General features: G+C 46.6%; 1 protein-coding gene across 1 annotated transcript in view; it reads right to left on the bottom strand.

Moving 5' to 3' along the window:
* Nucleotides 1-21148, bottom strand: part of Tg (thyroglobulin) — a 184647-nt gene that overhangs the window by 93255 nt on the left and 70244 nt on the right. The window contains exons 29-32 of the mRNA XM_052747930.1: nt 19787-19898; nt 18189-18268; nt 17343-17486; nt 8615-8680 (exon numbers count right to left, since the gene is read on the bottom strand). Of these exons, the coding sequence (XP_052603890.1) occupies nt 8615-8680; nt 17343-17486; nt 18189-18268; nt 19787-19898 (402 nt within the window). The remainder of the gene's footprint in view (nt 1-8614; nt 8681-17342; nt 17487-18188; nt 18269-19786; nt 19899-21148) is intronic.

The raw sequence follows: 21148 nt of genomic DNA, 5'->3' as shown, positions 1-21148 counted from the left end.
AAGGTCGATCATGAGAGAACATTGATGGGTTCCAGCAGTGGGATCAGGGTGCCTCTGAGGAAGGACTGTACCTATAGGTCAGCATCCAGAAATAATTTTAAAGAGACCAGAAGCTGCCCCACCCTGGTGTGGGCTGTGTGAGCATCCAGGGCTGCTGACTCTAGAAAAGCCCGGCCCAGCAGGGACAGCACTAAAGATTGGTAGAGAGAATCATTCCTTCCCTCCCTCCCTGTGTCTCTCTAGCAGTAGAAGATCACAGCGGTTTATTGTTCTTACAAATACTTGTGAGTGTGGACCTCGGGCTAGAAGAGCACACTGACGGTCTAAGGTATCATGCTTTATGTACGTCTGCTTCATCAGATTGGATCTCCCAGTATCCCAAGTGTGACAAGGGGTAGGGGTCTAATGCCTCCTCACAAATGTGATATAAAGGAAAATTAATTCATCAAGAACAACCTGGAAAGTGGCCAACGTCAGATCACAGTAAGGCTTCTGAGGTCACTGTCTCAAGGTCCCTTTTAGAACACTGTTCCTAGGTGTGGGAGGGTCTTTGCTTTGTTAGTGCAGCACCACAAGCTATATAGGGAGCCTGTAATTTCTACCTCCAACCCATCTTTAACTCCAGTGCTGGTGGGTGAGATGCCACTAAAGTTAGCATGGTAAATAAAGCCATGAGACAGCCTCACCCCCCAGCCCTTGCTGGTACCCCCCCTGTAACAGGATTCGGCAGACTGAGCACTTTAAATAGCAACAGTTGTTTCTCCCAGTTATGTGCACTTCAAGTTTGGGATCTAGGTACCAATGAGGCTGGGGGTCTTGGTCCCTCTTCATGGTTCATGGATGGCTGTTTTCTTGTCATATCCTTAAATAGCAAAGCAGAGAACAAGCAAGCTCTCTCCCATCTCTCCTGGAAAAGTACTAATGCCACCAGGAGGGTCCTACTGTCCATCCATCATCTCCCATGCTCTGCCTCCTAACACCATCCTCGAGACAGAGTCAGGACCCGGGTCTTTCTGTGCTTGGCTCTAGTCAGGCAGCCTCCTCTGGCCTCTCATTTTCTTAAGCCTGCTCTGCATGCTGCCGCTTTCACAGACGAGTCAAATGGCATCTTTGTGATGTGGTCACTTACTAGATGGTGAGAAGCTGAAATTTCAGAGAAGAGCGATGATGGGTTTCAGGACCACAGTGACCAGTTATGGTCCAAAGATGGAAACCTTGACCCTACTCCATGTTTAGGCTGCCATCTCTGTAATTAAAGAGTAAATTTCATTCCCAAGTGAGAGCCAACTCCTGTGTCATTATCTAGGGTCTGAAGCCAAGTCCCTGCCAATGTCCCCACCTGCCCCCATGCAAGCCTACGTGATGTCTCCTGAGTAAGCCTTTGTTGTCAAGGGATGCTGGCATCTGGGGCTCATAGACTTCCTATAGTCTTTATGAGAAAAAGGTCATTGAGAACACAGAAGCATGCTGAAGCAGGAAGGCTCCTGGTAGCTTTCCATGTCAGTTTACTATCAGCCAGGAACTCACACCATTGTACTATCACTTGTGTAATATGTAAGAGCTCAGTGATATATTATTTTCTGAACCCATTGGCATGAACAACACCATCATAACCAATCAGGTGGTGGTACTAGCTTTGATGGAGCCTTAACTCCACATTCAGTATCCGGGGTCTACTGTAGGCAATCTCCTCTCCAGGTTGGTGATGTAGCAGCCTTTAGGGGCTTGTCCAGTGGGGAGGGGTTCTGAACAGCAGATGATGCCTGTTGATTCCTCTGCATTTGTTTACTTCCTTTCTTTTTAAAGCACATATATGATGATTATGATGCCGGAGTCATTTATGACAAAATAGACCCTCCCACAAAGTTGTGTTTTATATATACATACACACACACACACACACACACACACACACACACACACACACACACATCAGTATCTGTCTCTGTATCTATCTTTCTATCTATCTCTCTACTATCTTTCCATCTATCTATCTATAAATATATCGAATTAAATATTGTGCATCAGTCACTGCTGTGGTGGGAACCTCTTTGTCAAACATCTCTTGCTGAATGATGGATTTATTCTCACACAACTTAAACCAAAGACATCTCATTTCACATTTTACCATCTGTTTGTAGCAGTCTTCATATATTATTTTGATTCTTAAAACAACACTTTTAGTTATCTATTCTGGATTAAATTTGAAAACCCTCTGTCAAGTTTCAAGGGTGCTCCTTTGGTGATCAGATGTAATGATCTTAGAATTCTATATCCATCTCTTAGTTTGGACGTTATGGACTAATACACGCTGCTGCTGAAAGCAGAATGTGTTTTTCTTTTCTCTGTTTCAAAATGGCCACTGCTGTCATAAAGGGAAGATGTCTTTGTGTTCCTGTTCAGTCTCACCTCAGGCCAGAAGACAGTGGGGCCGAGTGATCACAGGCTGAAATAGTGAGCTGAAACCAACCCTTCCTCCCACAGGATGGTTTTCTCAAGTACCTTTGTCACAGCGATGGGCAGCTGACAAGCCCAAGCCTCCTTCTACTCCCCACAGACACTACCTTGTAGCAAAAGGGGTAGCCTGAAAAAATGGGCTAGTAAGTCACCAAATGAGGCCATCATCTTATCTTATCCTACCTTATCTTACCTTACCTTATCTTATCTTATCTTATCTTACCTTATCTTATCTTATCTTATCTTAGTTTCATCTTATCATTTCCTATATACACTCTACCTTCTAGCCTGCCTGGGGAATGTCCCTCACAGACTCCAGGTGGGCCTCCTTGCTGTCAGTCTTGGCTGGCTGTGGTCATTCTCATGCTCTGGACTCTGCTACAAATCTAAATCTGACTACAGCTCTCCACACCAGGCATCCTCCCAGATTCAGCGGTCTGTGGCTGGCAGGGAGGGTCCCCTAAGGTTTGCAGCAGCATGAGCCTCTCCCAAGCCTACTGTGTGGGCTTGGGCATCCATGCTTGCCTGCTGCACACAAGTCATAGGAACAGGAACAAAAAGGAAGCTGATAGAATTTCTCTAATCTTATACGATCTGATCCTCCTTACAGTGGGAGGGACTGAGGTCTGGGAGGAAAGGACACGGGGCATCTAAAGGTCGCAGAGGTTCCAAACCAGGTCACATGGCAGAGCTTGGCAGAGCCAGTATGGAAGTGTGCTCTTTTGGCTCTGTCTCACTGTGATCTGGAGCCTCCTCCATGAGCTGGTGACAAGCAGATCAGCCCTCACCACAACCCAGCAGCCTCAGCCTGACTGAAACCCTATCCACAATCAGGGCTCCAGCCTGCTACTGCCATACCATGAAGACAGGATTGCCCAAGGTCAGGCAGCATTTAGGTGGAAAATCTGTATTTGCATCTAGCATATCGAACAGCAGTATGCCCCTCTACAAACCACAGAGCCCTTGAAGAAATGGGGTAGAGGGGAGAGCAGAGACCGGGAGGTAGGATAGAGAAAGCTGGGTCTGCCTGGGCTGCTCCAGGACTGTAGGCACGAGAGGCCTGCCACCAGGCCCTGGCAGTTCAGGCAGGTGAGGCACTTGTGTGTCTTTCTAAAATCTCTTTTGATTATTACTTGGCAATTACAGCCATGTATGTTAATGGATCATGTGACATCAGCATACATGTGTATGATGTGGAAGATGAAGGTTCTAGGGAGCTATTGTGTACTGTGGTGAGCTTCAAGTTGTTAAGAAAAAGAATGCCTTATTGTCATCATTGCCATCATCATCATCATCTTCATCTTTCTCAGTGCTATTATTTTTGACACAGTTTCTTAACTATGTAGTCTAGGCTGACCTAGAAACTCTTGATCTTTCTTCCTCAGCCTTCCAGGTACTTGGATTACAGGCATGTGCCACCATGCCTGGGGTAAGGGAGGAAATTTCAAACATTCTCCTCAAAAACTGTTAAGAAAGAATGAGGTCATGAATATGCTAATTGGGTTGATCTACTAACTCCTCATGTCTTCTCTTTCTAATGTTGACTGTGTTTTTTTTAGAGCTAGAGTAGAATACATTTGAAGATGTTCATTATGTACAGACAGAGAACCATTTTCAACTACCCTAGCTTCCTCATTCCAGGTCCTCTCCAGAGGAAAGGTTACATTCCAGAGCTTGGATCATTTCCAAGTGTTGACATTCTTCCAAGAGAAGGTCTCAGTATTGCAGGGCTGTGTCAACACAGCAGAGGAGGGCCCTGACCAGCCAGGAGATCTGGGCGGCTTCCTGCCCTAACCCTCACCTTTCTTGTGTGATAATTGGAAAAAGTATCTTTCAGTATTTTTGCCTCAGATTTGAAAAGAGGAGACATGTGCTGGATGCTCTTCTGAGTATTCAAGAAATCACAAGACATTTTTTTTTTCAACTAAGAGGTTACAACTGCAGAATACCAGGGCAGCACATGTCTACTCCAAGGGCCTCAGCATGTTCAGGGTCTTTACTAGTCCTCTGGTGATAAGAACCAGAGAGGCCTTTGGTTCCCCAACCTTTCTCTGTGTTCTCATCCCAACTGTAGAGGAGCCGTAAAGGGAGACTGAGGTGTGCGCCCTACACTCCTTAGGCTGCCCAAGGCAGACAGCAAAGGCTTTTGGAACTTTGTGCTTTTCAGTATTCTGATCTCACTGCTGTGACTCAGGCCTACCTCACCCTTCCTCCCAGAAGTCAGAGCCACAGGAAAGTGCCACTACGCCAGCTTGGCAGCCAGGCCAAGGTCCCATTATCTGTTCTTTGTGGAGCAGAGCAGATAATGCTGCCTTTGAAGCTTTGATGAGCCCCATGGTCCCTGCAGGGAAAGAAGAGTTCCTAGCAATTCCAGCCTGTCACACAGTGCCAGAGGCCACCACTCAGAATCTCAGACACTTGCTTCTCACATGTGTGTGACCTTCTCTCAATGAGAACCATGTCACAGGGGTGCTATGTGGTTTTCCCACTTAATGTCACTTATGAAAACCCAGATGTTCCTTTAATAACAGGAAGAGGGGAAGAAGGCAACCTCTCTTGTGTGAGATCGGCTGCCTTAGCGTGTCTCCACAGGGAAACACCTCCCATTTGCTGTAGGCGCTCCTGGTGTCGGAATGCTCCTTTACCATTGATAACAGTAGAAAACCTCCAGCCATTCCCACTACCCTTCATTCTCCAGAAACTTAGTTTTGAACGTTAAGTCCTCAATTGTCAGTCTTCCCGAAGGCTCCCCTGTAGTGGGTAGCCATTCCAGCTTTGATCTGGAAGTTCCAACCCCCATTGAGACTTCGGCAACTGTCACGCCTACAAGGTGGGGCCAAGGGAGGCGCCTGGGGACCCGAGAGCTGGATCGGCCGGCGGGCGCTCACTCAGTGGCGGGACCCTGAATAGTGGAGGTGGACCGAGCAGAGCTCCAGAGAATACCGCTGGACTGTGATACACTTTCCCCAGACTCCGCGACCTACCTATTCCTTAATTTGTAAGTTACGCCATTAAATAAATCTCCTTTTAACTACGTGGAGTGGCCTTAATAATTTCACCAATACTCCCCCGACTCCTGGTAATTTCTATGGTTTCTGCCTCTTCATACTGACATCACACACCTTTATAAGGACAGATTTCTCCATTAGAAAAACACCATCTTAACTCATGATGACTTTACTTGGGGTGTGGGTTTCAGGTGAGCCCTGTTTTTACTGCTTTATCACAGGCGGTCCATGATTGGAATGCCAACATTGAACAGAAAACTAATAAACACAACTGAGAAAGGAAGACAAGAGATGAGACCACTACAGGGATCTACACTCAAGAGGTCACCTCTGTCAACTGTCCCAGAAACACAAGCAAAGTAAATCTCTTCTAACAACACAAGCAAAGCAAATCTCTTCTAACTGTGGGGACAAGCCAGATGGTATGGGCTCATAGCTCAGCCATATAATCCATTGAATCCTCGTTTTCCTCATTCGAAAAATGAGCCATGTTATCATCTATCTTCCTGGTGATGATCAAATGATTTGCAAATGCTTGATATTTTCTCTTTTTTCAGAACAGAAAGTCCAGAATGATGAGACTCTTAGATGTGCACAGTGCCCGCGCACACAGACACACACACACACACACACACACACACACACACACACACACACACAGTCTCTTGTCTGAATCAGAATCAAACAGTGGAAAACCAAAACACTGAAGGCGGACTCAAACCCTGCCTCTGATCCACATCAAAGGACTAATCCCAAACTCCGCATTCCAACAGGGGACTCTCAGCACAGATGGGCTATGCTCTGCTTTTAAATCTGACTCAGTGAAGGCACACTTAAAACTGCTGGGATATCAATTTTGCCTTGGAAGCATCTTCCTGGGGCTGTGGACTATATAGAAGGAGACAGTACTCCATTCTCCACTGTTTTAATCTGTGTGTGTGTGTATGTATGTATGTATGTATGTATGTATGTATGTATGTATGTGTGAAATCTCAATAACGCAAAAGTTAAACACAGACAGAACAAGCATTATAAACCTTCTCCAGAGATGTTATGATGTTATGGTTTGATTTGTACATCTGCAACTGTATTTGACATTTATATACCCAAGCATGGTTTTTCTATAAATATACTATTTTTGATATAATATATAATATTAAGGATGATGAGTATGTGACATGAAAAAAAAAACACAGCCAATTAATTTACAACCTAAACTATGTAGCTGGGAATTTTGAGGGCAATTAGGCCATATGATTCAAGTCTTAAAATATCACTTTCTCTGGCATAAAATCCCTCCTTGGAGAATTAGCTCAGTAAATCGTTCAACCTTCAGAAGAGGCTCTGGGTGTTCATTCATCCTCAAACTTTCATGATGATGAAGACTCATAAAATCCAAATATTCCAAACCAGAGAAACATTAGCAGACTTGGGGATACTAGGACAACCACACTGTCAACACAGTGTCATCTTCAACTGTCATATTCACAGTGTCCACCACTGGAATATGAGTGTCATGAAGGCTGAGGCATGAGAGGAAAGAGTAAGTATATGACCACATAGAGAGAGAGCTGCATGATGATGCACGCTGTAGAGATCTCAGCAGCAGTATGTAAATACACCCACACCACACTAGGTACAAACCAATGGGGATTTGTAACCTTGTAGCAGAGACAATAGCAGTATGGTGGGGCAGACAGGTGCCTACGACTGGACCATGCTAGCCTGTGGGTCAGCTAGTTCTTGCTAGGAGGGAGGGGCTTTCTTCTAAAATGGACAAACTAAGCAGCAATGGGGTCTGCATGTAACTGAGAAACACAGAGACAAGAGTCACAACAAAGAGCCACAGAGCTCAAAGTGGTGGCCTCCAATATGGGAAAGGCAAGGAGAACAGAGTATACATTGTGTGTGTGTGTGTGTGTGTGTGTGTGTGTGTGTGTGTGTGTGTGTGTGTGTTTGTGTGTTCACCCTAAACCATAAATCTTTGGGTCACTTTGACTACTCCTAAACCACAGATCTTTTGGGTACTTTGTCTACCCCAACCATGTATACTACCCTGATACAATTCAAAATAAATTTGGCTCAGACTCGATCTGCAGTGAGGACTTGGGTGTCATCAGATCTCTCTAAGCTGCACCTCTATCATCTATGACATGGCAATAATGACACCTGCCTCATGGTACTTCAGGGAACTGGCATCTGATCAAGTGTGTAGCAGCCATCCAATAGAGGATGCTGAGGGAAAAAGTCTGTATGTGCATGCTGTATGATTCCCAGTCAGCTGCTTTGACTGTGAGAAGCAGGCTGATGACACAGGCTGACATTTTTACGTTTCAGCCACAACCTTGGTGTCAAATAACCCCTTCCTACATGGTCTATGGTTTAGCTCCCTAGTTAGGAACATAATGACAGGTATCTCAAACTTCTTAAGCATCATGTCGTAGGACAGAAGTTAATGGCATATGGCCTCTTAGCTGAGTGGCACTTGGAAGCTCTTGTGTGCCCCCCCATTTCCTAACAGGGAGAAGTAGAAGAAGGCACAGTGAAGAAGACTTAACCAACATTGGCCAGACCCCTTCGCCTCACCCCAGAGCATGTAGCAGCCCCATTCCCCACACCCAGGTTCCCATGCTACCTTGCAGCCACTTGGAGCATGCTGCGATGGAATGGAAGGATGGGCTGCCTCAGTCTTGATTGAACTCCTGAGCGTGGGACTAGCTTCAGTGTCTAGTGTACCCTCTGTACAGTGACTGCAAGCTCCAAACGACTTGCCCCAATAAGCAACTGCCTTTTCACGTTGAGACTACAACACCACTCTCATGATCCTGCATGGGACTGTATGAGTCTAGTCCGTAACTGGGAGGGTTACACACTCTTAGATAAGACAAGGAAAGCACCAGGTTTAACCTCATCTGATCCTGTGAGCTGTTATGTGTACACTCCTATCATTTATATCCGTGGAAAAGGCACATGGCTGGTATGCAGCCTACCTAAATGTGTTTGGTCCACAGAGTCCAATATTCATGAATGTAACAGTGTCGCATCTTATAAAGCTAAGCCATTGCACAAAAGCAAAGGACAAGAGGAGAAGGCAGAAAGAAAGAAGATGCTATTTCTCCCGAGAATGATCAGATAGACAATGAACTTACCCTTCTCCTCGGTGAGGGATGGCAGGGCAGCCGAAGGACAGAAGCTGGGAGTGCCACTCTGCACAGCTGGAAAGAAGCAAAGGCAGTGTTATAGCCATGGAGACAACAGCTGAGGTCCAGGGCAGCGATGGAAACTAGAGGTCTGTGCAGGTAAGAAGGAGCCAGAGGAGGGGCTCCATGCTGACCTCCTCTCTCATGACCCTGGCCCAGGAAGGCTCCATTTGAATCCATGCTACAGTTACCACCACAAAGGGTAAAGAGGCTGCAACACACTTCAATATTGCTTTACAGCTTTAATCTAGGAGTGGCATACATTGTCCACTCACATGTCATTGTCATTGGCCACACCACAAACGCCTGCCACTGTGACCCTTGAATCTGCTAACGTGGGCAAAGCACCCCAATGCCTCAGTTTCTACATCTGTACTATGGTGATGACATTACCTACTACCAAGGTTACTGTGGGTCTTCAGAGGTACCCATAATATTTGCCACAGAACAAGGTACAAAAGCTCAATAAATGGCAGTGATAAGTAGCAAGTTACATGGACGGGGACACTTGAACTTTGGGGAAAGACAGGCCTGGCTTTGGACATGGTATCACAGAGAAGCAGGGCAGAGGGACAGGTCATCTGCTTTTGATGCTGGGCCTTGGGGTTTGTATAGTGAAGATGGCATACGACGTCAGTGAGAACCACACACCCTGTAGGTGACACAGCAATGTTAATTAGTCTCCCTCTCCCTTCACTGAACAAATCCAAATCTTCAAAGCCTCCTCATTCTTTCTCCTTCTAACAACTTAAGCAGGACCAATCCCAGAACTCCTCTCGCTCCCTGGGAGTTATAGGAATCCAGGCTGAGTTGTCAAGAGCAGCGGCTCTAGGGCCAGAGCTTCCAGAGCAAGATTGCTGCAGCCTTCATCTCCATTGTATGACCTTGAATATCCGCTTACAGGTTCTGTGCTCAGAACTCCACAGCTCCCTGTCTCAGGGTTGGGAGGCTTATAGGGGCTGCAGGCTGGGAAACACAGTGAGCAGTCAACAAATTTGGGCATTGTCCACTCAGAATATTGCCCCCTCATGATGACACACTCATATCATTGCCTCTTGTCCCTCGGGTCAGGCTCTGCTGGTTCCAAAAGTCCTGGATGGCTCCCTCGATAGTTCCATCTCCCATCTTCTTCACTTTGGTTGGGTGTGCAAAACACCAGACTCAAATACTCCCTCCAAAACTCTCGTGGAAGTTCATTTGCCTCTACGGCCATCAATAGATGGGATTTTTGAGTGGTGGTTAGGTCTGTGGGCTCCCACCTTCACGAACAGACAAACGGCGTGGTGGGGGTGGAGAGTTGGCAGGGGTATGTGCGGCCTTCGGATAGGATCCTGAAAGCGGTCCTGTTGTGAAAACTGCTGTCTGCAGTGTGTCCTCTTGTTCTCACCTTGTTTCTTACCATACATTGCCTCCACCCTGTTACAATGCCAGAAGACCCTCGCTAGATGCCAGCACCTTGGCATCGATTGGGCTTCCTCCATTCATAACTGCGAGAGGCATTTCCTCGTAAGTTACCCTGTCTGTGGTGTTCTGTGATAACCACAGGAACTGAACGAAGACCCTCAGCATCTCAAGGCTCCAGAACCTCCCATTGTAGCCTTTTCTCTCCCTTGGTTCCATTTGTCCGAAGGCACTTCCTGCCATCATTTCCAGATATCACTTGCCAAACTTTAGCTGCCATTAAAACTACCCTGGGGCTTGGTAACAGCACTGTGCTGCACCCCACCTCCCAAAGGTCCAACTTTAGGGCCTGTGATCCTGAGACTTGACATTTCCAATAGGTTCCCAGGTGCCAACGTCTGAGCTGAGGCTCTTCTCCCACATACAGAAGGCACCACACAGAATGCCCACAATTGCTAATAGCTTCCCCCTACACTCCTCTGTACCGAGTCATCAGCCAGACTCCAGTCAACCTCCCTGATTTGTCATCCCTAGTCTACCAAGCATCTTCCCTTCCCAGAAGATACTCAGAATAGGGAACCTGAGAGTACAGTCATTAGGGGACAGTCTGGCGTATGCTGAAGGTGTTCATTCAAATGTGTACTCCCTGTTATCTGGGCACTCTGTTCTAGACACCCACAGAAAGCTCCATTTGGGTGTGGGAGCTTCCTATGGAAAGCTAGAGACAACAGAAATGTCTGAACTGAGGACAGGTGACAGAGACAAAGCTCCCAGCAGCCACTTGTATATACTGCCTCCTAGATCTGCCTGCAGCAGCAATCTAGTGGTATGAACCAAGCCATGGTTGCTCTGAATATTGACCTCAGGCAACACAGCAAGCATTTATGACACTGGCATGACAGCAGGGCTTTATCACATTTCCTAGCAAAGACATTTCCTAAAGGACAAGAGAACTGAAGACCATTTTATCTTAGTGTCTTCTTCCTAGGACCCTTTGGAATCTGGGGACTGAGGAAGGCATGCTTCAGTGCATCAGTGACTGAGCTGGTGGCTGGGGGAACTTCATAGCTTCTAGACAGGACGTAGTTGCCACAAAGACTAAGCCTGATTAAAGGGTTGAAAACCCAGCATCTGACCTCAAGGGAGAGCAAAGGGGCTGAATATCAAGTCTACACACCAGTCACCAATGATGTGATTGGTGGCATCTAATCCATACATCCTCACAGAAGCCTCCTCATCTGCTGGGTTTGGAAGGGTGAGCACATGGCCAGGGTAGGCAAGGGAGCCCCATGTTCCCACTTCTCACCTTGTCCTCCACATCTCTTCCACGTGGCTAGAACTGAGTTATAAGGGGTTGTTTTTTGTTTTTTGTTTGCTTCCTTGGTGGATATGGAACCCAGGGTCTCACACATGCCAGAGAAGCCACTCCACTGCTGAGCTACACCCTGTCCCAGTCCCGGCTGGATCTTTCCGAGTAAAGTACAAATAGTAGCTAATGGTTTCTCTGTGTTCCTTTAGCGAGACTGACAAACTACTGAACACTAGGAGGGGAAATGGAAATTCTCAACTTACAGTCAGTTGTTTGGAAGAAGAGGAGGCCCTGGCCTCACAGTTAGCAGGTAGTGGGGGAAGCCTGTGGGATTGCTCCCTTGGCACAGGTTCTGAGTTCTGACTTCAACTCCAGGTATTTAGTGTCAGAACTAAAAGAATCCATAAACTGGATTCATGAACACCCAGTTTCTGTTTAGAGAACTGGGATCTTGGTTACAGATGGGACTATGTTAGAAGCATTAGGGAAAAATCCCTCCCATCCCATCTTGGCTGGGTTTAAGAAATAGGATAAGCCTTACCTCATTGGTTTGTGAGAAGCTAGAAGGTGCCGTGGTGTGGGAACACTGGCTGCTAGCCAATGGTAGGAACACATAGTACTTGGTAAGTGTGAGGGTGTTGGTATGATGGGAGTGAGGATGAAGGATATAGTAGTAACTACCTGCTCTGTGAATGTAGCACCGTCTGTGTGGGTCCCAAGGATAACTAGGAGAGGCTGTCCATCCTTTCCTAATGCTTCTTTTGTGCCTAGAACTTCAACAGGTTTTTGGATGACCCTTGCCTATCAGAATAGAGGACCCAGAGCTGTGCTTGTCATTTTAAGAAGACACATTTGACCCTGTGAGCAAAGCCAAGTGCTGCCCTACTGAATCCCATGTGGTGCACACACAAACGAGAGGGGTGGTCTTGTCTTCTTCAAAATGCAAGGGACACCAGAGCCTGTTCCCACCTATGCAGGAAGCCCTGGGCTTGTGATACTGTGGGCCAGAGAGGCCCCTGTGAGCTGGTCCTCTGGACACCAAGAATGTTTTCTTCCTGGGTCCAGCTGCTGGAGAGGACTAAAGACAAAATTCATTTTTCATTCACAAAGCCAAGACATCTGCATGTCTGTCCTAAGACACATCAAACCTCGCACGAACTCACAGATAGCAGCATCAGGAGGCCCACACTCACAGATCTGTGAGGACCCCCTTCGATTCTTCTGTGTCCTTGATGTGTAACTCATTTTCCCAGACACTGAAGGACTTGGCTTTGTTTTGTCCTCTGTGAGCACAGCGAGGGTAGAAAGTCAGGCTGCAGTGGGTGGTGTGCCACCCTCTGCCGAGGCTGTGAGGTGTGTGAGGTGGGCTTCCCTTGTCTCCACCCTCGGCTTCGCTGCCCCTACCATTCTTCTCAGACTCACTCTTCCCTGAAGTCTCTTTGGCATAATCCCTCTAAAAGAGCTGTAGCAGGAATCTTAAAAGGTCTTACTAATAAAAACAAACCCGGAGCCAGGTATTGGGGTGAATGCTGGAAGATCAGAGAAGCAGAACAAGCCACAGCCACCTCACCTTGCCAGTTCCTCAGCTGATCCTGTTTCCTCAGACTGGAAGGCTCTCAGTCCTCATCCAGAATGGATCTCAGCTGAACTGTTGATCAAAAGCCTAAAAGCTTTACCAGGCTCTAGTTCCTAGTTTTTACGCCTTATATACCTTTCTGCTTTCTGCGATCACTTCCTGGGATGAAAGGCGTGAGTCACCATGCCTGGCTGTTTCCAGTGTGGCTTTGAACTCACAGAGATCCAGATGGATCTCTGCCTTTGGAATGCCAGGATTAAAGGTGCGTGTGCCACCATTTTCTGGCCTCTATGTCTAGTAGCTGTTCTGTTCTCTGACCCCAGATAAGTTTATTAGGGTGCACAATATTTTGGAGAACGCAATATCACCACAAAGAGCAGTCCTTCCTTCCCATTTAAACTCTGTTGTACACACAGCTTCCTCCAGTTGACTCCCCACAGCAATACCTGTCATATTGTTGTGATATAATTCTCTGATCAGAAAAATGCATGTCCTCCATGGGGGACAGGAAAGGAACTCTTCTCACAGATAGAACACTGATGCTGTATGCATGCTTAGAGTCGCATCTACACACAGCCAGTACTTAGGAAGGGCCACTTTCCTTCATCATTGCCACAAGGCCAAAGTCTCCTACAGCTTCTCTCCATCAGAGTTCTCAGTGAACGTATGCCTCTTACGTAAGGACAGACTAAGAGAAGGTTAGGATCAGGCCTACCCTTCAGGGCTTTGGCTCAGAGCTGCTGCTGTGTGTGGCACCTTCCCCAGTCCTGTAGAGATCCTTCTCTGCTCAACTAGGTCATTAGTTGATACAAAGACAAGGAATGGAAGAGCATGGCTGTGATGTCTACATGTGCAGGGCAGTTGCACAGTACGATAATGTGTTTGTGTCTACTAGAGAAAGGGGAACTCAAGGGAAAATGAATGTGTAGAGCACAGATAGAGAATGTTTCAGAAAATATAGCATGAGTCAAGAGATGGTTTGGGGCTGGTTGGTATAGTTAACTGAGAGAAGAAAGTTATTATGCAGCCAGGCTTCTTAAGGTAGGCTTATTTTCTCTGTCTAGATCTTGGGAAGCAAAGATGCTGTGGTCTTAAGACTTGCCCACACCTTTCTGAAGAAAACCACTTAAAGACAAAGACATTGCCCTACCCTGGAGAGTTACCCTGCACCCTCTCAGTGTGTCCTCCGACAGCTAGTCTTCTTCTCTCTGTCCTAAAACATGTAAGGGTCCTCACACCAGAACATCCACAGCCATGTATGTGCCAAGGCAATTCACACCAGAAGATAAGAGGCTAGTGCCATTGGAATACGTTTTCTTTCTTCCTAATTGCATTTAAACAGTGAGAGAAGGTACTGTTTAGCTTGCCTGTGTGAGTAGCTCTGTGCCAGTGGGTCCAGGAGACATTGGGAAGTGACCCTTGAAGTCAGAAGGTGGACACATTTCATTTCTACAACAGAAATGTGTGGCTCCCAGCAGAAGTCATTTCTTATTCGCTAATACTTTCTACAATCAGACTTCCTCTAGGCTGGGCCTGCTGTGCTACAATTACTCACACATGCTCACTCTGGCCTCTCTAGGCTGTACCTATGAGAAACAGCCCTGGTTTGTTCTTCTCCCATTCCTCAATGGCCAGCACAGTACATCGGCAAAAATACCTAGTGAAGTTTAGAAGGGTCCAGCCCTAAGGTGGGAATCCTAGCAACAGGGGTTTACCTCCTCAGCAACTGCAGCTCCCTTTAAGACTGGGGGCTCCTGGAGACCAGGAAACAGGGACCATTCACACTCTGCCATGTGACATAGCAACTTAGAGGTAAAATGACCCGGGTCACAGGCTTGTCATCACCCTGATGTGTGCCCTTGAGTCTCCCTGCACCTTTTGTTTCTCCTCTGAGGGAAATAAGGATACAATGAGATAGTGCTTGCAAAGCGCTGGCCTCCAGAGCCTCACAAACAGAGGCCAGGCTGTCGCACTAGAGGCTTCTGGGCACTCCTGACACGTGGGCAGTATTTGCTGTTGAGTGACAGCCCTGATATGAAGTTTCATTCTCTGCCATGTGGCTTCTGGTCAGGACTCCTGAGTCTCTACCCTGAATCACAGAGTGTGTGTTGGAAGACACTAGCACTCCAGGCAGTCAGATGAAAAGGAACAGAGCGGCTGGGACCTATTGGAACCAGGAGCACCTTGGGTTCTTGTCTTGCCAGCCCCTGTCAAGATGTTGAAACAGCTTGGACTGACTTCCATCACATTCTGAACAAATGAACTACTGCTGAAGCTTCTTTCCATCCAACTCTTCCACAGTCAAAGGAAAATGGAAAGTGGCATTTTCCAGATGCCGGTGGGGTGAAGAGGTGAGAGGACAGACAAAAAGGAGGTCCTGAGGTGAGCATGCTCTGTAGCAGCTTGAGGCTTGCAGCTGTCCATGGGGGTCCTGCAGAACTAATGTATTAGGCAAGCAGGCTCCTCTCCTCCCTGGCCCTCAAGGTCAAGCCTAGAAACGTCTCTGGAAAAAAAAATCCCTTGAAATATAAGCCCACAGAGACAATTTCGTTATACAACTCCCATTTTTTTTCTAAAACAATTCAAGCTGTTGAAAGAAAAATCCAACAGAGCAACCAAAACTCAAGACACTGGGTGCAGAAGATAGTCATAAGCAGGAAGATTATTCCGTCCCGGAATAATCATGTCCACGAAGCTGAAGGGCAGATAGGTGCATGAGCAAGGCCAAGGGCAGCTTTGCCCTGGAAACCAAGCTATGTACCCTTTAGTTCCAACATGGCCTAGATTAGGGAGACCACTCCAGGAGCAGCTGGTCTGCTATCGTGCTAGCCTTTTCCAATTGATGAATCAGTTGCTTGTCAGTAACTAGAACTGGGAAGACCCAGCCAAGAAAGGTGTCTGGAGTTTTTAAAAACCACTCACTAGGTAGCCTGCCAGGAGTTATCCAAATGGGGACAGAGGAAGCTGTGGGCCATCAGACCTGGGATTTCAACTTGTCTTCTTCTGAATAGCCACGTGGGCTGGGCCAGCACCTTCCACTGTCAGCCTCATTTGTTGCATATGGAAATGGAGGAAGTGATGTCCACTCCACTGAGCTCCCATGAGGTGAAATGGAATGGCTCACATAGACCTAATATGTGTCTGACACACAGCAGGCACAGGGAGAATGCCAGTTTTCCCTCATTGCCCAAAATAGATAGACAAAGGGTGGGTTACGGTAGGAAGAATGTAGAGAGCAAAGTTCCACTTCTCTAAGCCTTCTGTTACACCAGCTGTTACATAACTCTAGTTTCTAGGGAAGGGTCAAGAATGGCCAGCACTGTCCAGATTCACTCACAACTGGAAGTGAACCACCATGAGACAGGTTGGGGAACACTGATTCTCTTCTAAGTCTCTCTGTTACTTCCTGAGACAATTTTTTCATCTCTGAGACATCTTTGTGAGTTTGCTCCTGGGATACAAGCAGATGGATAGTCTCTTCTAGTTTCCATGTCCACATCATAGACACCCAGAACCGAGGTGGATGGGACCCAGAGGCTCAGCCACTTGTCCTACTGACAGAATCTAAAGAGTGATATGAGTCTTACAAAGACCAGCCTGTCCTGATGAACGGAGGATGCTAACAGCTCATGTCAGTCTAGTTATGTCTAAGCACACATAAAATCATCCACTCTTTCCTTCATTTATTTCAGATTGTTCTCCTAAAATATACCTGGAAAGGAATCTTAGATGCTGTAACTACTTGCCTTCATGAACCACACAGGGCTCAGGCTGTCCTCTCCTGAAATCTCAACTCAAGTGCATAAAAGCATACAGAGGCTACCCTCTTCCTTCCCTGACACTGCCATGTATTACGTCATCCTGACAGAGGGTAACAATGGGCACAGTGAGGAAACCGAGGGATCACGGCAGTGTGGACAACTGTTGACTTTGCTGCCTGGCCAGTGACAGGACCTTAGCCCCCTTTCTTCTAGTAGTTCTGGATTAGCTGAGACTGTCACTCAAGCTGTCCCTTCCACAGTGGGGATATTCATAGAACATGTTGGCCAACTTGATCCGGAATGCAAAGCTTTTATAGGATACAATAAACAGCCCCCCTAAAGCAATCAATAAGGACTGGCAAACCAAAGAAGTTGGCTACAGACAGTGACTAAATACACCTGTAGAATCTGGTCTGGTTCCATCTTTCCTGAGACCTCGTTGGTCATCTTTCCTTTAGTTTAATGAACAGTCTCCAAGGCATTTCTTTTCTTCTTAAAGTAAACAGAATCAGTTTCTGTCATTGGTACCCAGTGAATTCTGACACATCTTCCTGATCCTGAGATGTCATCCTAAGGCAAGATTGGGACACAGTCTACAAAAGGCACAGCAGTCAGGAGCAGGTTACTCACCAGGCTTCTGGTACCACCCAAAGGGATAGGTGTGGACTTCAGTGTCCTCAGAGCCACAGTCCAAAATGCGCCAGGTTGCTCCATTCTCCTCACTGCATGTTTGAATCCCCATGCTGTTCAGAGTCAGGCAGGTCACCTCTCCTCCTGGTGGAGAACCCAGGAGCCCAGAAGAGTGAGTCAGTGAGAAACATAAACTGAGCCGGAGGGATTCTGCAAGCCACTGCTCAGCAGATGCTTGGGATTTTGTACTGTATTCTAGGTAGGGACTTGGCCATCCCTACAGATCCAGCTCCTCTGTTATTTAAGAGCTATAGCCCATGAGTCCAGGAATGGAGGTAGCTGCTCCTAATAGAATACCTGCCAATCATGCATAGGAGGTGAGACAGCTCTATGGATATCATTTCATTGGGCCTGGAGAGGAAAGTAATGTGTGTTTCTATTTACAGATGAGGATGCTCCAGCCTGGAGAGATTATAAGTGAACTGTCCAGAATCACATCATCAAGTGACTGAGTGATACAGATCACTCGATGTATCTAAAGTTCATCTAGGAAAGTACAGCAGAAGCCATTTAAGTGAAGCCTGGAAACAAGGAGGGACATTTGCTGGGATCAGATTGACATATGTGTACATGGGGTGGACAGATCACAGACCAGGACAGCCACACTGATAATTTCATACTGACCAGCCACCTGCCTCTCCCAGCCCCATTCCTTACTGTGCATGAGAATCACTCATCCTCCTTTCCTTGAGGAGATACTAAGGACCCTATAAGATCACAAGTGTGAGTGTTTCTAGACTGAGACGATATGCCAGAGGTGGGGGCTGCCCCCTTTATTACCCTTACCTTGCAGCTGGGAGACATTTAGAAAACCGAAGCCAGTGCAGCATGAGTCCCTGTCACAGAGCCGCTCACACTCAAAGAACCTAGAGTCAGAAGAGAAGATGTATCTGAAGCCTACCGTGGGCATTCAGGACCTACTATGTAGAATGAGTGGAATAACTCAAACTTTGGGCATCAGATTTCTTTGTAAGCAAATAAAGTGTGGGTGCTTTGGCCAACATTGGCATTCTAGATTTCTGTAAACAAAATCCCACTCTTTTCTCAGAAACATTATCTTCAGGTCCTCCATTTAGTTACTCACTCATTCAAGCCCTCTCCAGGACCTTCCTTGTTTATTCACCTAGTGTCGCTGCAGGACCCCCACCTGCAGCTTTATGGCAGAGGGGCTCTTGCACTTCAAATCAGTGCCCTGGAGCCCAGTTCAAAGATTCCTTGCCTTGGTCTCATGTCTTGATCTGATCACTCGTTCCCGACTCCTGAGAGCTTGCTTAACTGCTTGGTCCTTTCTGGCATGGGGATCCTGTCACATTCTTGCTGTTCTTTCCTGAATCCAAGTCTTACCGTGGTGTCGAAACTTGTATCTGCTGGGCATCTTCTCCCGTGCAGGCCACATCTCTCCCCTGAGCTGGTAAGTCATCACTGACCTTCTCTGCTCTAGACTCCTGGCCAGCCATTCATCTGCCTACCTACTGCTGCCCTTTCTTTTTGAAAGCCCAGGTAAGCTCCAGCCTGGACTATGACCCCAACCTCTGCCCCACCAGTTCCTGTCCCAGTACCAGGCTCAGCATGGTGACATCCAACAAAGAGATATCTGATGTCTATCCCCTCTCCCAGTATGGTGACATCTAGCTTCTATTCCCTCCACTGAGAAGGTGATGTCCAGCTGGATCTCAAGACAAACCAGCCAGTATCATCTTTTGAGCCCCACTCTCAGAGACAGCTCTTATATGCCAGCAACATGATGCAATTCCATAATTCAACAGCGCTTCACAGATTAGCAGCTCATGGATCAGTGACTGCTGAAATACAAAAGGCTCACTGGAGATTTTCCTTAAAATTTTGACTCTTGAGTCCCATCCCAGGACCTCAAATTCAGAAGGCCCAGGAATGTGGTTAGGCAATAGCACACTTGCAGATTCTGAAGACTGAAGTCCATGGAGTGTGCTGAGAGAAAGCTCGTCTCCAGTTAGAACAACCAACAGAAATGCCAATGAAGACATAACAGCATAGGTTGTAGAGGTAATAAGTGAAGCATTCTTATATGCTTAAGGGTATGTTAAAAAAATCTGCTTGCTTTCCAGACTCTGAACACAACTCCTAGAGTATCTGAGGAGCAAATTTATTATTATCTTGATCACTTTTATTAACTGACAACACTGTTCAGTACATCTGATCTCCCTCAGCAGACTTCAGGCTCAGAGCCAAATATGGTATTTAATATGTCATTGGCCTTCATCGAGTATTTCTGATCTGGCTGTCTCCTATACCCTTAGCTTTGGGTTGGATCCTTGTTATGCTTCTGCCTTTAAAGGCTGAGACACCACCTATTCATAGAAGCCAAGGAGTCTTAATAAGCGTTGAGGTAGAACTTGGCCACTTACCCATTGGAAATGGATTTCCCAGACATAGGGATTTTGTCTCTGATGGAAATCCCTGTGAGCTTTTGGAATGGCAAGCGAGTATAAAAGTTCTTCACTCGATCGTTCAGCACAACTGCACAGAGGGAAAAGAAATAAAATTTATTATACTTTTGCAAATACAGGGACAATGAATAAAACCCAGGCTGAACTTCCAGGAAGACGGCACATTAAACTAATACATTTGCTCCCAAAGCTCCCTAGAATAAGACTCGGAATAGTCTGGTTGGTTGGTTGGTGTTTTAGATAGGGTCTGTGTGTAGCCTAAGCTAGCTTTGAATTCAATATGGAGCCAAGGATGTCTTTGAACTTCTGATCCTCCTGCCTCCATCTCTCAAGTTCTAGGATTACAAGTAAGAACCACTAGTAGGTACTTGGAATGGAACCTAGGGCTTCATGAAAGGGACTCTTGTAGAGACATTAGCCCATGGGGAAATGAGAATCAGAGAGAGACAAAACAGCACAATATCAGGATTTAGGAAGCCCATGGAGGAATGAACCTTGGCTCCAGAGACTAGGGAGGCAGGTACTGCTCCCTTTGTGAAGCAATAAGAAGTGAGCATGTATGTCTCTAGACCCCTACATCTCCAGGGGAAAGGATAGTCTATGTGCCCTTCCCACAAGGACAAAGATGGAAGATTTATTTCTGAAAGGGCCAGAAGAGAGGGTCCCTTGGTGTCCCTGGATAGTAGATACACAAACCTCACAGTGAATTTGAGAGCATGATTTAGGCTTCCCAGAGACCCAAGACTCTCCCACCTTGCTAGTGTGTGCGCTCAGGACAAGTACTGTGAGGTTCCTCTGACAAAGGGCCTAGGAGTACTAAAAAAGGATCCCACCAAGAGTGACTGGATAAGATTATACTAAGGAGAAACCTACAGCCAAGATGCTCCCACCAAATAGTCAGAGCTGCTCCATAGCCCTGTAGCCTCTGATGTTTGGGGGAAACCAAGGGCCCCCAGATATAGGAAGGGCCTTGGCAAAGAAGATGGAAGAAGAAATTACTGGGGGAAACAGGGTGAAAAAATGACATCACCATCCTGATGACAAAGTGACATCATCAATGTCCTTGAAGAGAGAGAACAACTGTGGTGTCATAAAAGTCACGGTTTCTGGGATCTCTGTACCACACAGTTGCATGAAATCCTGATGCAAGTTCATCAATGGTGGCTCTGCCTAGGTGAGACCCCAGACCAGATCACTCAAAAGTGTCAGCCTGATGCCTTTCTCAATGGCTTCACATCTCTGAAGGACCATGGATAATCTTAGGTATATATAATCTTACATGTATATACATATACAAACATGCAATATATTAGCATAATA

The sequence above is a fragment of the Peromyscus californicus genome, unplaced genomic scaffold (assembly GCF_007827085.1).
Source record: "Peromyscus californicus insignis strain IS unplaced genomic scaffold, ASM782708v3 Scaffold_20__1_contigs__length_68692818, whole genome shotgun sequence".
NCBI lineage: Eukaryota > Metazoa > Chordata > Mammalia > Rodentia > Cricetidae > Peromyscus > Peromyscus californicus.
This window is presented reverse-complemented; position numbering and strand designations above follow the sequence as displayed.